At 43.7% G+C, this 11,770-nt stretch overlaps 1 protein-coding gene across 1 annotated transcript in view; it reads left to right on the top strand.

The window, feature by feature from the left end:
- lrp5 (low density lipoprotein receptor-related protein 5) overlaps positions 1–11,770 on the top strand; it is a 76,115-nt gene that overhangs the window by 42,874 nt on the left and 21,471 nt on the right. Inside the window, exons 12-15 of the mRNA XM_017433910.3 lie at positions 7,716–7,932; positions 8,039–8,192; positions 9,475–9,610; positions 9,702–9,946. Coding sequence (XP_017289399.1) covers positions 7,716–7,932; positions 8,039–8,192; positions 9,475–9,610; positions 9,702–9,946 — 752 coding nt within the window. The remainder of the gene's footprint in view (positions 1–7,715; positions 7,933–8,038; positions 8,193–9,474; positions 9,611–9,701; positions 9,947–11,770) is intronic.

The following is an 11,770-nucleotide window of genomic DNA, read 5'->3' as shown; positions in this document are numbered from 1 at the left end:
GAATGTGTTCAATCCAGTAACATAGAAATAAAAGAATATTATTCCACGTGTAGGCATGGTCATTAGAGAATATTTTGGTGATTTTTGGAAGAGTTATGGATTTCTTATGAATATTTTCTTCGCTCATTGTGGTATAACATTACAGTTACCATTTTTTTACTGAAACAGCATTGGAACTAGGGACATAAAGATAAATGCATATTATTACAGATGTAGACTTGATCATCTGAGAAAATTTTTGTATGTATTTTGTTAACCCCTTTCTCTGAATGGATATTTAAATGAGCTTTCACAAAGTAGAAACTGGGGTTCACAGCTGCCCGTCACAGGAACAACACCATTAGTCCACATTTAGATTTATTACATCTATCATTCACTGAATAAAACGCTGTGTAATATTATCAGTGTCTAAGTTAAAGTTTGATGACTGAATAAAATTAAGCACATGGCATTCCCTGAAGGAACGCGTATTGCCTGCCGCCTTTCAAAGCAGTCTAACGGAGAACTAACTGTGTTGCAAGCGTTTTGGTCGAACCTTGTAAATACCATTACGCACAATCTCGTGCAACATTCTGAGATCTCATGTGATTTATTAGTTCTCAGAGTAAAATTTGTAGATGACTCTCAGCTACTACCACACCAAATTTTAGCTTTGTATCTGCAAGTTACAGCCATTTTTATGTTTCCGAAGGTCAATGAACTGTTTTAAATCAGGGTGACACCAAAAGGTAATCAGTTGTAGATGAAATCAGTTGGTTATTACTTTCTGAGAGCTTTATTAAAATTTGTCCTGTGTTTCTTGATATATTTTGCTAACCGACAGACAGTGTTGACTCCAATAGTTAATGGCAGAATTCTGAACAAACATCTGCGCGATCAGTTAGTGCTCCAAATGTAAATTAGAGACTACTCTCAACCTCTTCCACACCAAGATTTAAATCAGTATTATTTGAGTTATAGCTATTTTTGTGTTTGATCAGATAGCTTTGGCAGCCATCTTCATTTAGGTTCACTTCAAAAGTTAATCAGTCATAGAGGTACAGCCAATGATTACTTTTGGAAAGTTTCATTAAAATCCATCTCTGAAATATTTTGCAAACAGACAAAGAAACAGACATGGCAAAAAAATTATTGCCTTCATTTCAGCAGGGGTCACTAATAAAATATTGAAGTTGGTTGTTTTAATCACAAATTCTGTGAACAAAGACAAACCTTCTCCATGAAATAACAATAATCAGAACCCTGAGAACAGAATGGGTCATGGAGAAGGTGGAGACATCACAGAGATAAAAACGAATAAATGAGCACGGAGATGACCAAGAAGTTGCTGTGCAAATAACCTGCACTTTCATTCCTCCATTCAGAGCCATGGAGGATGAAATGCCTGGTGGAATAAGCTCTGAGGTTCTCTGGAGGATCCAGCCCAGAGGAGCTGTAAGCCTCAGAAATAGCCTCACACAACCAATGTGAGAGGCACTGAATGGATAGAGGATGTCCTACAGAGCTGTCTCTGTAATGCACGAATGCAGTGCAGCTGTGCGCGCCACGTAACACAAGAGCACATGCACAGGACAGAGGAGATGAGACATGGCTTCCTTCTCAGAGTTATGAGGAGGAGGATAAAAACCATCCAAAGTTATCACTCTCGATCTGAATGAGCTTGTGATGCTTTTAGGAGTAAAAGCAGGGTTAGGACGCAGCACAGCTGAGCTGCCGTCAGCTTGAATTCTGAGACATGAGGGAGCAACAGAGAGCGCAGATAAATCACTCACTCTCTTTGCAGATGTCAAAGCTAACAGCAGGGCTGTTTTAAATGACAAAAAATAAAGTGGAGCCTGATCTAAAGGCTCGAATGGAGCTTTAACCAGTGCGCACAGAACCAGTGCTAAATCCTACTGTGGCTAGTGTGTCTGTGCCTCAGTACGCCTTTCAGAAAACGCTTCATCAGTGAGTGGTTAAAGACTGTTCTGTCACCGAAACCCTCATGACAGGAAGAAATAGCTGCAGCATAAGTTTTAATTGTGCTGAACGCTAATTTTCTGTCCATCAGCTGCTGCAGAAATGACAGCATGCCGCCTAACTGACATGAAATGGCCTCCATGCCTTTCTCTGTGCACCAGCGCTGAAAAGCTGCCCACTTTGATGTGTACAGCGTTGTGGTGGAACCGGCTTGCGCACCACATCCTGTTGGAGGCCTTTCAAGGCGGATCCGTTCAGCAGCCAGACCTAGAGATGCTGACCTATTTCTGGGTAACTCCTGATCACTCCTCCGCCTGGAGGAGTGCATCCTCCTTCCATGGCAGTTTCCACGGCCGGCCCGACATCAGTTGCTGCAGGTTTGGGAACCACAGTGCGTGTTTGCGCTCGGCAGCTACGAGAATGACCGACAGCTCTTCCTCTCGAACTCGATCCAGGATCCATGGAATCAGCTGAACTAGCGGGAAAGCATAAAGGAGCATTTTTGGCTACGGGCTGTGAGCAAAGGCGTCCACTCCTAACGATGGATCGTCCTGTGGGCTCAGTGAGAACCACAGCTGACACTGGGCATTCTCCTGTGTGGTGAACAAATCCACTGCTGCTCGGCTGAACCTGCTCCAGATTCGAGAGATCAGCTCGTGATGGAGGCTCCAGTCCCTGTGGCGAGGACCGCCCCTTGACATGATGTCCGCTCCTCTGTTTAGGACACCAGGGATGTACACTGCTCTGATTGAGAGCAAGTTTTCTCGTGCCCAGCACAGCAGCTGTCTCGCGACGCCTAACAGCTGAGCTGAGCGCACTCATCCCTGACGGTTTATGTAGGCTGTTGCCACTCTGTTGTCTGTGTGGATCAGAACATGCTGATCCCGCAGCAGAGGAGCAAAGTGCTGAATCACTTTCCACACTGTGAGAAGCTCATTTATTTTTAAGCACATTTATGTGGAGAGGCATGTGGTCTGGCCATGTGCTCACACCGTCTGGGACAGACACGTTTCTCCCAAACCTGACAGGGACGCGTCTGTGAACACTGAGACGTGTGACGTAGTTTTGCTGAAGGGGACTCCCTCTGACAGGATAAGGGGGTTTCCCCAGTGAGTCAGATTGGCTCCCACGGAGGGAGGGACAGAAATCATCCGTCTCTTCTGGCCCATAGGATGTATGCGCAGGCGGGCGAACCATCTCAAAGGCGTCTCATGTGAAGCAGGCCCAGCGGAACCACGACGTGAGCCTCTGGCATCATCCCCAGGAGCTGCATGACAGACAGAGCTGTTACTATGCTGCAGGGTTTGACACGGCGGAGGTGAGCAGACAGAGCGTCGGCTCTCGGCTGTGATAATCGGGCTCTCATTGATTGAGTGTAACTCCACTCCCAGATAAACAGTTATCTGGGATGGGAGAATGTAACTCTTTTCCCAGTTTATTGAAAAACCCAGGTTTAGCAGATGTGACGCGAGCGCTCCAGTCTGCACGGCTGCTTCCTCTCTGGACCGAGCTAGTAAAAGCAGGTTGTCCAGATAAAAGAGGATTCTCATTTCCGCCATGTGTAATGGCTGCAGAGCTGTCTCCACGCATTTGGAGAACGTGCGTGGGGCAAGAGAGTAACTGAACGGCAGACGGTTGTACTGAGACTGGATGCCTTAAAAGGAGAAATGCAGAAATGCTCTGTTTTGGGATCATGGGGATGTGTAAATATGCGTCCTTCAGATCTATGGAGGTGATCCAGTCGTTCTGGTGAACGTTCTCCAGCAGCTGTTTGATTGTCAGCATAGAATGAGGCTGCAACTGTCTCTCCATGATCGATTTGTTGAACATGGACAGATCAAGAATAAGTCTCATCCCTTCCGTTTTCTTTGGAACCAGAAAATAGCTTAAACCCTGTGTTTTCCTCTCCTTTGGGAAATGACGTTTTTCATCAGGAGTTCCTGTAGTTCTCACTGGAGAGACGAGTTCTGCTCTGGGGATGACAGAACCGTCTCTATAATCCCTCTAAACGGTGGAGGGTGAGCTGCAAATTGCAGCGTGTAACCCCTGCTGATCAGTCGATCCATCCACCTGTCCAGGGAACATACTCGCTGCCACTCTGAGTAACGCTCGGAGAGCGGGCGCACATTTTTGTGTTGTGTCATGGTTCTCATGGACGTCAGCCAAGTGAGAGCCCCTGCCGCCATCACCCGCATCTGAGACTCTCCAGTGGGGACCCATGGGGGGCTCAGACAGAAAGGGCTTTCTGTCCGCCTCTGTACTGTGCTCAGGCTGCGGGCTCACGTCAGTATTGAGGTGAGCCTGCGCACACTGAGAGGGGGCGTCGGCACTTTTGTGAATGAGACGCCGTTTCAGAGGAGGCTGTTGCTGCCGTGGCAAAGAACGTTTACTCCCGCTGCGCGGTGGGTGGGGTGAAGCAGCAGAAAGTTAGACGGGCCCTGGCAAAAAAACAAGGGATTTTTCCGCACTCGGTCTGCTGAGGAGAATCAGTTGTAGCTGATATGACAGAGTGCTTTGTGGAACTTGCCAAGCTGCGGTGCCTCTTAAACAGCTGCTTAGAGGTTACCAGCTCGTTCTGGGTGGGGGATGTGTGAGGAGAGGCTGCTGTGAGATTAGTTGATCTGACAGGCAGCCTGGAATTTGCCCTTTAAGAGATGTTTCTGTTTTATTTCAAAACACACATCAAAATCACACACATTCCCCCCAAGGAGTCATTTCCTGGGCTGCTTTCTCCGTGCGCCCAGCGACTGGCTGGTCCAGGATGGCGCCTGCTGCTGGCCTTTGGGAAAACGCTGGGTTGCTGGTTGGCATGCCGGGAAGGCCTGTTCCCTGGTGGAGCGTTAGGGTTAGGGTCGGTGAACCTGGTGATCAGTTGATCGTGTCTCCCTGGAGGGACAGGTTGCTGGTCCGTCCGGGAAGTCTTTGCCCCTAATACCTCCGCAAGGCTTGCCTCCAGAGGGGGAACCGAGGGAAAACTCTGCTTGGTGATAGAGGCGAAGGTGGAGACTGGCGCCTTCAGCTTGGTGGGCCCAGCTGGAGCCTTGTTCCAGTGTGACGTCACAGCTGGGAAGTGGGGCCAGATGGGGTCAGGGCAACGTGCTGGGGCAGAGCCAAACCTTCCCGCCAGATCATCCCATCGGGGTGGGGGAGGGACGGAGAGTCCCTTTGCGCTAGCGGCCTCCTGGATTATGCCGTTCCAGGAGGAGAACAGCTACAGCTGGGAGCGGAGTGGTCGCCGACGTCGGAAGAACCCAGGCGGCTGAGCATTCGCTTGGCCATCCTGGTTCCGCTATCATGCTCTCCAGCTGGGAAGAAGCAACGGGGCTGCTGCTAGCATCGCCTCTGCCAGAGTAATCATCCAATTCCCTGCGCGGCTCCGCTTCGCAAAAGGCGATGGCGTCGTCCAGCGAGTATTCCGCCATGGGAAGAGTCTCCTCAGCACTAGACTTGAAAAAGGCTGCTCGTCTCTGCTTCTCCTCAGAAGAGAGGAGCTCACAGGAACAGCAGGAGGACTGGGGAGTTAGGGTGAGGTCGGCGTGGCGGGGACCCAGGCATCCCTCGCAGATGTCATGCCGGTCGTACCCCATGATGTAGCCGGTCTAACAGGACGGGCACAGGCGGATGGTGCTGGTGCTGGACATTTTATCGCGTTCTTCGCACTTTAGTCAGTGTTTGCTGTAGCTGAAGAAAAAATGGGAGCCAAATGCCCGGCCTCACTATAATTTAGACGAACCTGGGGTGGGGCCCACACAGCAGGTGGGCATGGACTAAAGTTTTTAGTGCTGTGCTGTGCGCGAAAGGATAAAGCCACTACCGATAGCCTTAAAGGGCGAAGCCTATACGAAATAGAACACATTTCAGCAATGTCAATCAGCACACAGCATTCACACTGTATTTTAACAGGAAATACTAATGTTTCTTATTTTCTTTCCTCCTGCCCTGTCTTTTCATGTTCCATTTATTTGTTTGGAACACTTACAGGTTCCTTTTGTATATCTTTTTTTATTTTCCTTAGTCCCCACTGTTGATGGGTATACCACCTGTCATATTAAGTGTTCCTTTCACACCTTTCATGGCATTAGGACTTCATCACAACAAAGATATTTTTATGTGAGGCTTGGAACTGAATCATGCCAGAGCGTGTGGAGTGAATTCTTGTTTGAATAGTTATCACCCACTGCTGAAAGGTGAAGCGGCAATAATGTTTTTGCCTGTGTGTGTGCTTGTCTTTGTTTGGCTGTTCCGTTGGCAAAATATGTTATGATATGATCATAAAATGTGTAGAAACCAATAACTGTATTTACAACTGATTAACTTATGGACCCAACCCAATAAAAATCCAATGACCACTGCAGCCAGCAAACCATAAGAAACAAAAATGTCTACAACTCAGCCAGTTTTACAGATATTGACCCTACATTTGGTGTGATAATAGCTGAGCATAATCCCCAACATGTAGTCTTAGCACAATAAATGTACTAATTTTTGGATTCAACCCTGTTTTTAAGCAAAATATCTCATGAACAAATTGACAGATTGAATCCAATTCAAGATGGCTGCTGCAGCTAATCAATGTTAGCAAAACAAAAATGGCTATATCTCAGTCAGTTTTACAGATATTGACCCAAATGTTGATGTGGTAGTACCTGAGAATCATTCAGGAGGATTTTAATGACACAAATGGTAAAACCCAGCCTTCTTTGGAGCACTACAGCTCAGATGTACTTCAGAAACATTATTCAAAGTTTAAACAGGTCACAAATAAACCTGGGCTTTACATCTGAACTGGTATTTTGATATCTTCAGTGGTTTTTAAACAATTATTGTTTATGTTTTACCAGAATATTCAACTTAAAGTTTGATGACTTTACATTCTAACTTTTAAATTCTCTTAAAATTTCTATTATTTTCAAACAAACTCTTTATTTTCTTTTTTTACACAAACTTTACATTTCTTATACAATGTGTACATCAGAACACAGGTTGTTTCCTTTTACTCAGTGTGCCTGTCACTGCTATAGGACTTATGGTTTTCTCTGAAACACCCTAGAGTACAGCGAGAACACACCCAAATAATCACCGACTTCCATTGTATTTGAGCCTAGAATTTTCTCTTTAAAACTGGAAGTGAAGGCTCTTTTAAACTTGTCATACCTCTTACATAAAACACTGTGGATAAATAAAAATAAACCTGTGACGACCTGGTGTTTTGTTTCTCCCATTTTGGAAATTTTCCCAATACAACTTAGTTTTCACATAGTGACAGTTTGTTTGAGGCTCTGCTTTCTCTGCCTCTCTTAATAAGAGTGCAGACAAGGACTGACAGACACGTGTGTGGTTACCATAGTAACCATAATGAGCCACTATTGGCAGCTTAGATTATTACAAAAAGAAGTCCCAAATTACTTTTGGGATTTAGAGAAGTAGATGGATGTTGGAATTTTAGCTGCAGACATTTCTTCAGAAATTTTTTAGTTTTTCTATTTTTCTAAATATAATTTTAAATATTCCATTTCTTAACTTAATTTCAATCTTGTTTTCAGCCAATCTCAGGGGGTATTTGATTTTTATCTCAACATGTTTTTGGTGGTAGAAGCAAAACTTAACATAAGTTTTCCTAACAGCCCATATTATGGTTCATTTACAATGAAATTTGAGGGTTTTTTTTTTTTTCTTTCCAGTTTTTTTGTATAATTGATCAAAATATCAATGTATTTTTCTGTCTAACTTTGAAACATTTCTTCATCCTGTGTCAGGTGATTGATTTGAACGGCGGTAACAGGCAGACTTTGATTGAGGACAAGCTGCATCACATTTTTGGTTTTACTCTGCTGGGTGATTACATCTATTGGACTGACTGGCAGAGGCGCAGCATTGAACGGGTCCACAAAATCACTGCCGTGCGAGAGATCATCATCGATCAGCTGCCCGATTTAATGGGGTTGAAAGCTACTAAAGTCACACAGACATATGGTGAGACACTTTTCTTGAGTTTTTAAACAGCCAGTAAATGTGCAAAGCAAAAAAAGAAAATGACATGTTAAAAAAAAAGTTCTGAAATACTTGAATGTGTTTCCAGGTACAAATGGCTGTGCAGTGGATAATGGAGGATGCAGCCATCTTTGTTTCTGGTGTCAGCAAGCGGTCCGCTGTGCCTGCCCCATGGGTCTGGAGCTCCTCTCAGATCTCCGGACCTGTGTGGTGCCAGAGGCCTTCCTGCTCTTCACCAACAGGTACACCTTCTAATCTCGCCTTCATCAACGTGATTCAAGATGGCCGCCATAGCCAACTGACCTAAGAAACACAAACATTGCTATTACTCAGTCAGTTTTACAGATATTGACGTAGGATTTGCTGTGGTAGTAGATAAGACTGATCTCCAACACATATTATGGGTTGACATGCACTAGGTAAATGGCATGCACTTATATAGCGCTTTATCTAGTGCAATGACCCCAAAGCACTTTACACTACAATCATTCACCCATTCATCCACACATTCACACACTGATGGTGGTAAGCTACATTGTAGCCACAGCTGCCCTGGGGTGGGCTGACAGAAGTGAGGCTGCCATCACACCGGCGCCACCGAGCCCTCTAACCACCACCAGTAGGCAAGGCAGGTGAAGTGTCTTGCCCAAGGACACAACGGCTGAGACAGTCGGAGCGGGGGATTCGAACCAGCAACCCTCCGATCACAAGACAAACCCCTACCTCCTGAGCCACTGCCGTCCCCTACCTCCTGAGCCACTGCCGTTGACTCTCTGAAGGTGGCAGCACAAATAAACATTAACAAAATGCATTTTGACATTGGAAAATCTAGTCAGAATTTTTTATGTCCATGAATCTTTTAAGAATAGATGTTAACCTCCAACCCCTAGTTGTAGCTGAGTCATTCACAATACATGCTCCAAATGCTACTCATTGCAGGATTTCTTTACTTAAAACTAGCATTTACTGTTAGAGTTGACCCTGTTTATCTGTTAGCAAAATATTCTATGAGCAAATATATGGGTTTTTCATGAAACTCTAAGAATGTAATCATTGTATGTACCTCTACAACTGATTCACTTTTGGAGTCAGTCCGATTCAAGATGGCCACCACAGCTAATCGACATTAGCCAACAAAAAATGTCTATAAATTTTAAATAAATGTCTATAGATGTATAAATATTGTGATTGTGGCTGAAAGTCATTCACAGCATATACTCTGAGCATCACAATAATATTTTCAGGGTTTGCCCAAAGCAGCTCCAGCTCTGTCGTTTTTCATTATAAAAAGATCTTACAATAAAACTCTGGCCAGAAAGCTGGCTAATCATATATAATGCTTGGCTGTTAACTTTTTTATAGTTAAAATATTAATTAAAACAGTCTGTCTGAGATATAGATCTTTCTAATGTTCTAGTAATAAAGTATTAAACAGCACAGTTTTATGTTTATTGTCTCAGGATCAACTTTGTCTACATGCCTCTTTTGAATTTTTTTTTGAAGAGTGTTTCTTTTTCTCTTCAGGGACAGCATTCGTAGCATTTCTTTGGGTACAAACAGCAATGATGTGGCCATTCCCTTAACAGGAGTTAGAGAGGCCTCAGCTCTTGGTTCCGATGTTTCCGAAAAGAGAATATACTGGACAGACATACAGGCAAAGGTAGGCTGAGCTCTGGAAACTAATTCACCTTTTAAATTCAGTTAAAAGAAAGATTTGTCTCTCATTAAATTCCTCCTTCTTCCCTCGTCAGAAAATCAGCAGAGCGTATCTGAACGGCAGCTCTGTAGAACATGTCATAGAGTTTGGACTGGACTACCCAGAAGGCATGGCTGTTGACTGGATGGGTCGTAACATCTTTTGGGCAGATACAGGAACTAACCGCATTGAGGTGGCCCGGTTGGATGGCCAATACCGACAGGTTCTTGTCTCTAAGGATCTTGACAACCCACGCTCGCTGGATAACCCACGCTCACTAGCGGTGGACCCAGCTAATGGGTAGGACCTCTTTACTTAAAAACACTTGGTTTAAATGTTTGACTGTGCTAACGACCAATATGGGCCAACAAATTAAATTATTTCAATCTTTTTGATTGAAATAATTTCATTTTGATTGCATTGAAATAAACAGACAATTCACCACAACAATGAAAGGAATATATTTATTAACCTCTTACGATAATTCAAGCACATCCTCACGTGTATTTGCTTTAGGATCAAAACTTGCTTCTGTATTTAATTTTCCTGAGTTTTTATGTTCTGGATGTTGTCAGCAGGGAATATTGTAATATTGATACATTTAATACTTTTGAGAATTGAGGAATTCAGTTTGTATTCAAGATTACTGTTGTATTATAAATATATTGAAGTTCCTGTTTTTTGACACCCCTTGGTTTTATATGCACAAGGTACACAGAGTAGTAAAATAATTAGGAAATTTCTGTTTGTCTGCAGCTCGTGGCAGAAATTCAGTTCAGTTTATTCCAGTTCATTAAGTCATCTCGAGGGACTACACAGAAGAAAAAAAACAACAAAAAAAACAAGTTAAAATCCATCCATTCTCTTTACCCGCTTCTCCTTTGCTTGTCGTGTGGAGCTGGTGCCTATCTCCAGCAGTCACTGTGTGAGAGGCAGGGGACACCCTGGACTGGTCTCCAGTGCATCACAGGGACACATGGAGACAGACAACCATTCACACTCTCACTCACACCTAGGGGCAATTTTAGAGTTACCAAAGAACCTAACGTGCATGTTTTTGGTTAGTGGGAGGAAACTGGAGTACCTGAAGGAAACCCATGTGTAACCTTCTTACTGGGAGGCGACAGCTCTAACCACTGTGGCTCAAGTTCAAATTATAAAGCCAATTCAGATCCAGATTTAAACTGAAATTCAATTACAGTCAGCTCACTTCCCATTATAAAACAATACATTTACATACAGTACATTATGAAATTCCAATTAGTAAAAGTTATCTATCTAAGGAAACCAAACAATAAATCTTCACTTTAGTTTAATTCCCCATCCAGTCATCCAGGTTTTTATGTATCTAAGAGTCAATAATGCATTGCTTGTTCTTCCACTCTTCAAAAGCAAACCAGTTCAGTGAATATTTCATTTTCTGCACAGTTTAACCCAACTTAAGCCTCCCTTCACCTTGGATGACAACCATGCTAAGACATTAAAACAATCAGCCCGAACATGGATGATCTTTGCTAAGTCCCGTTGAGGTCTTCCTCTGCAACCTCCGCAAGGAAATTGAGAACCCTGTGATAGTTTCAAGATGTTGTTGAGGTTTTAACTGTTCTCTAGCTAGTTTTAAACTATCACAGCCCAGTGAAATTCTGGCCTAAACAACACAGTGCTTGCCTTCAAAATAAAATCACTGCACACGCCAGCTTCAAAATAAAAGCAGTTTTTGCCTAAACATCAGAACTTCTCAGCTTTAAACTTGAAACAGTAGAAGTATTTTGCGGTGGTGGTTCACTGCTACAAAATGCTTGCTCGAACCTTAAAATGGTATTTCCCCAGCCAGGTGAAGATAGGAAGCAATTTATGAACAACAGTGAAGATTTTAGTGCTTTTAGAACTGTAACTTCAGCCTGTAAGAGGAATACTTCTGTTAAATTTGTTTACCAAAACAGACATTACCATCCTCAACCAAATCCCTAAACATGATGACCTGCCTGTCTGCGTAAATAGTAGATATGTGTGCCAACTTGCCAGCGTGTCACTGACTCCTCGGTGTTTTCAGGATGTCATTGCCCAAATCTTTCAACTTACTGTGTGAAAACATCTGCTGTTGCTGTCTCATTATGTAAGCAT

Source organism: Kryptolebias marmoratus, linkage group LG11, assembly GCF_001649575.2.
Source record: "Kryptolebias marmoratus isolate JLee-2015 linkage group LG11, ASM164957v2, whole genome shotgun sequence".
NCBI lineage: Eukaryota > Metazoa > Chordata > Actinopteri > Cyprinodontiformes > Rivulidae > Kryptolebias > Kryptolebias marmoratus.
The sequence above is the reverse complement of the archived record's forward strand: the minus strand, read 5'-3'. Positions and strand labels throughout refer to the sequence as shown.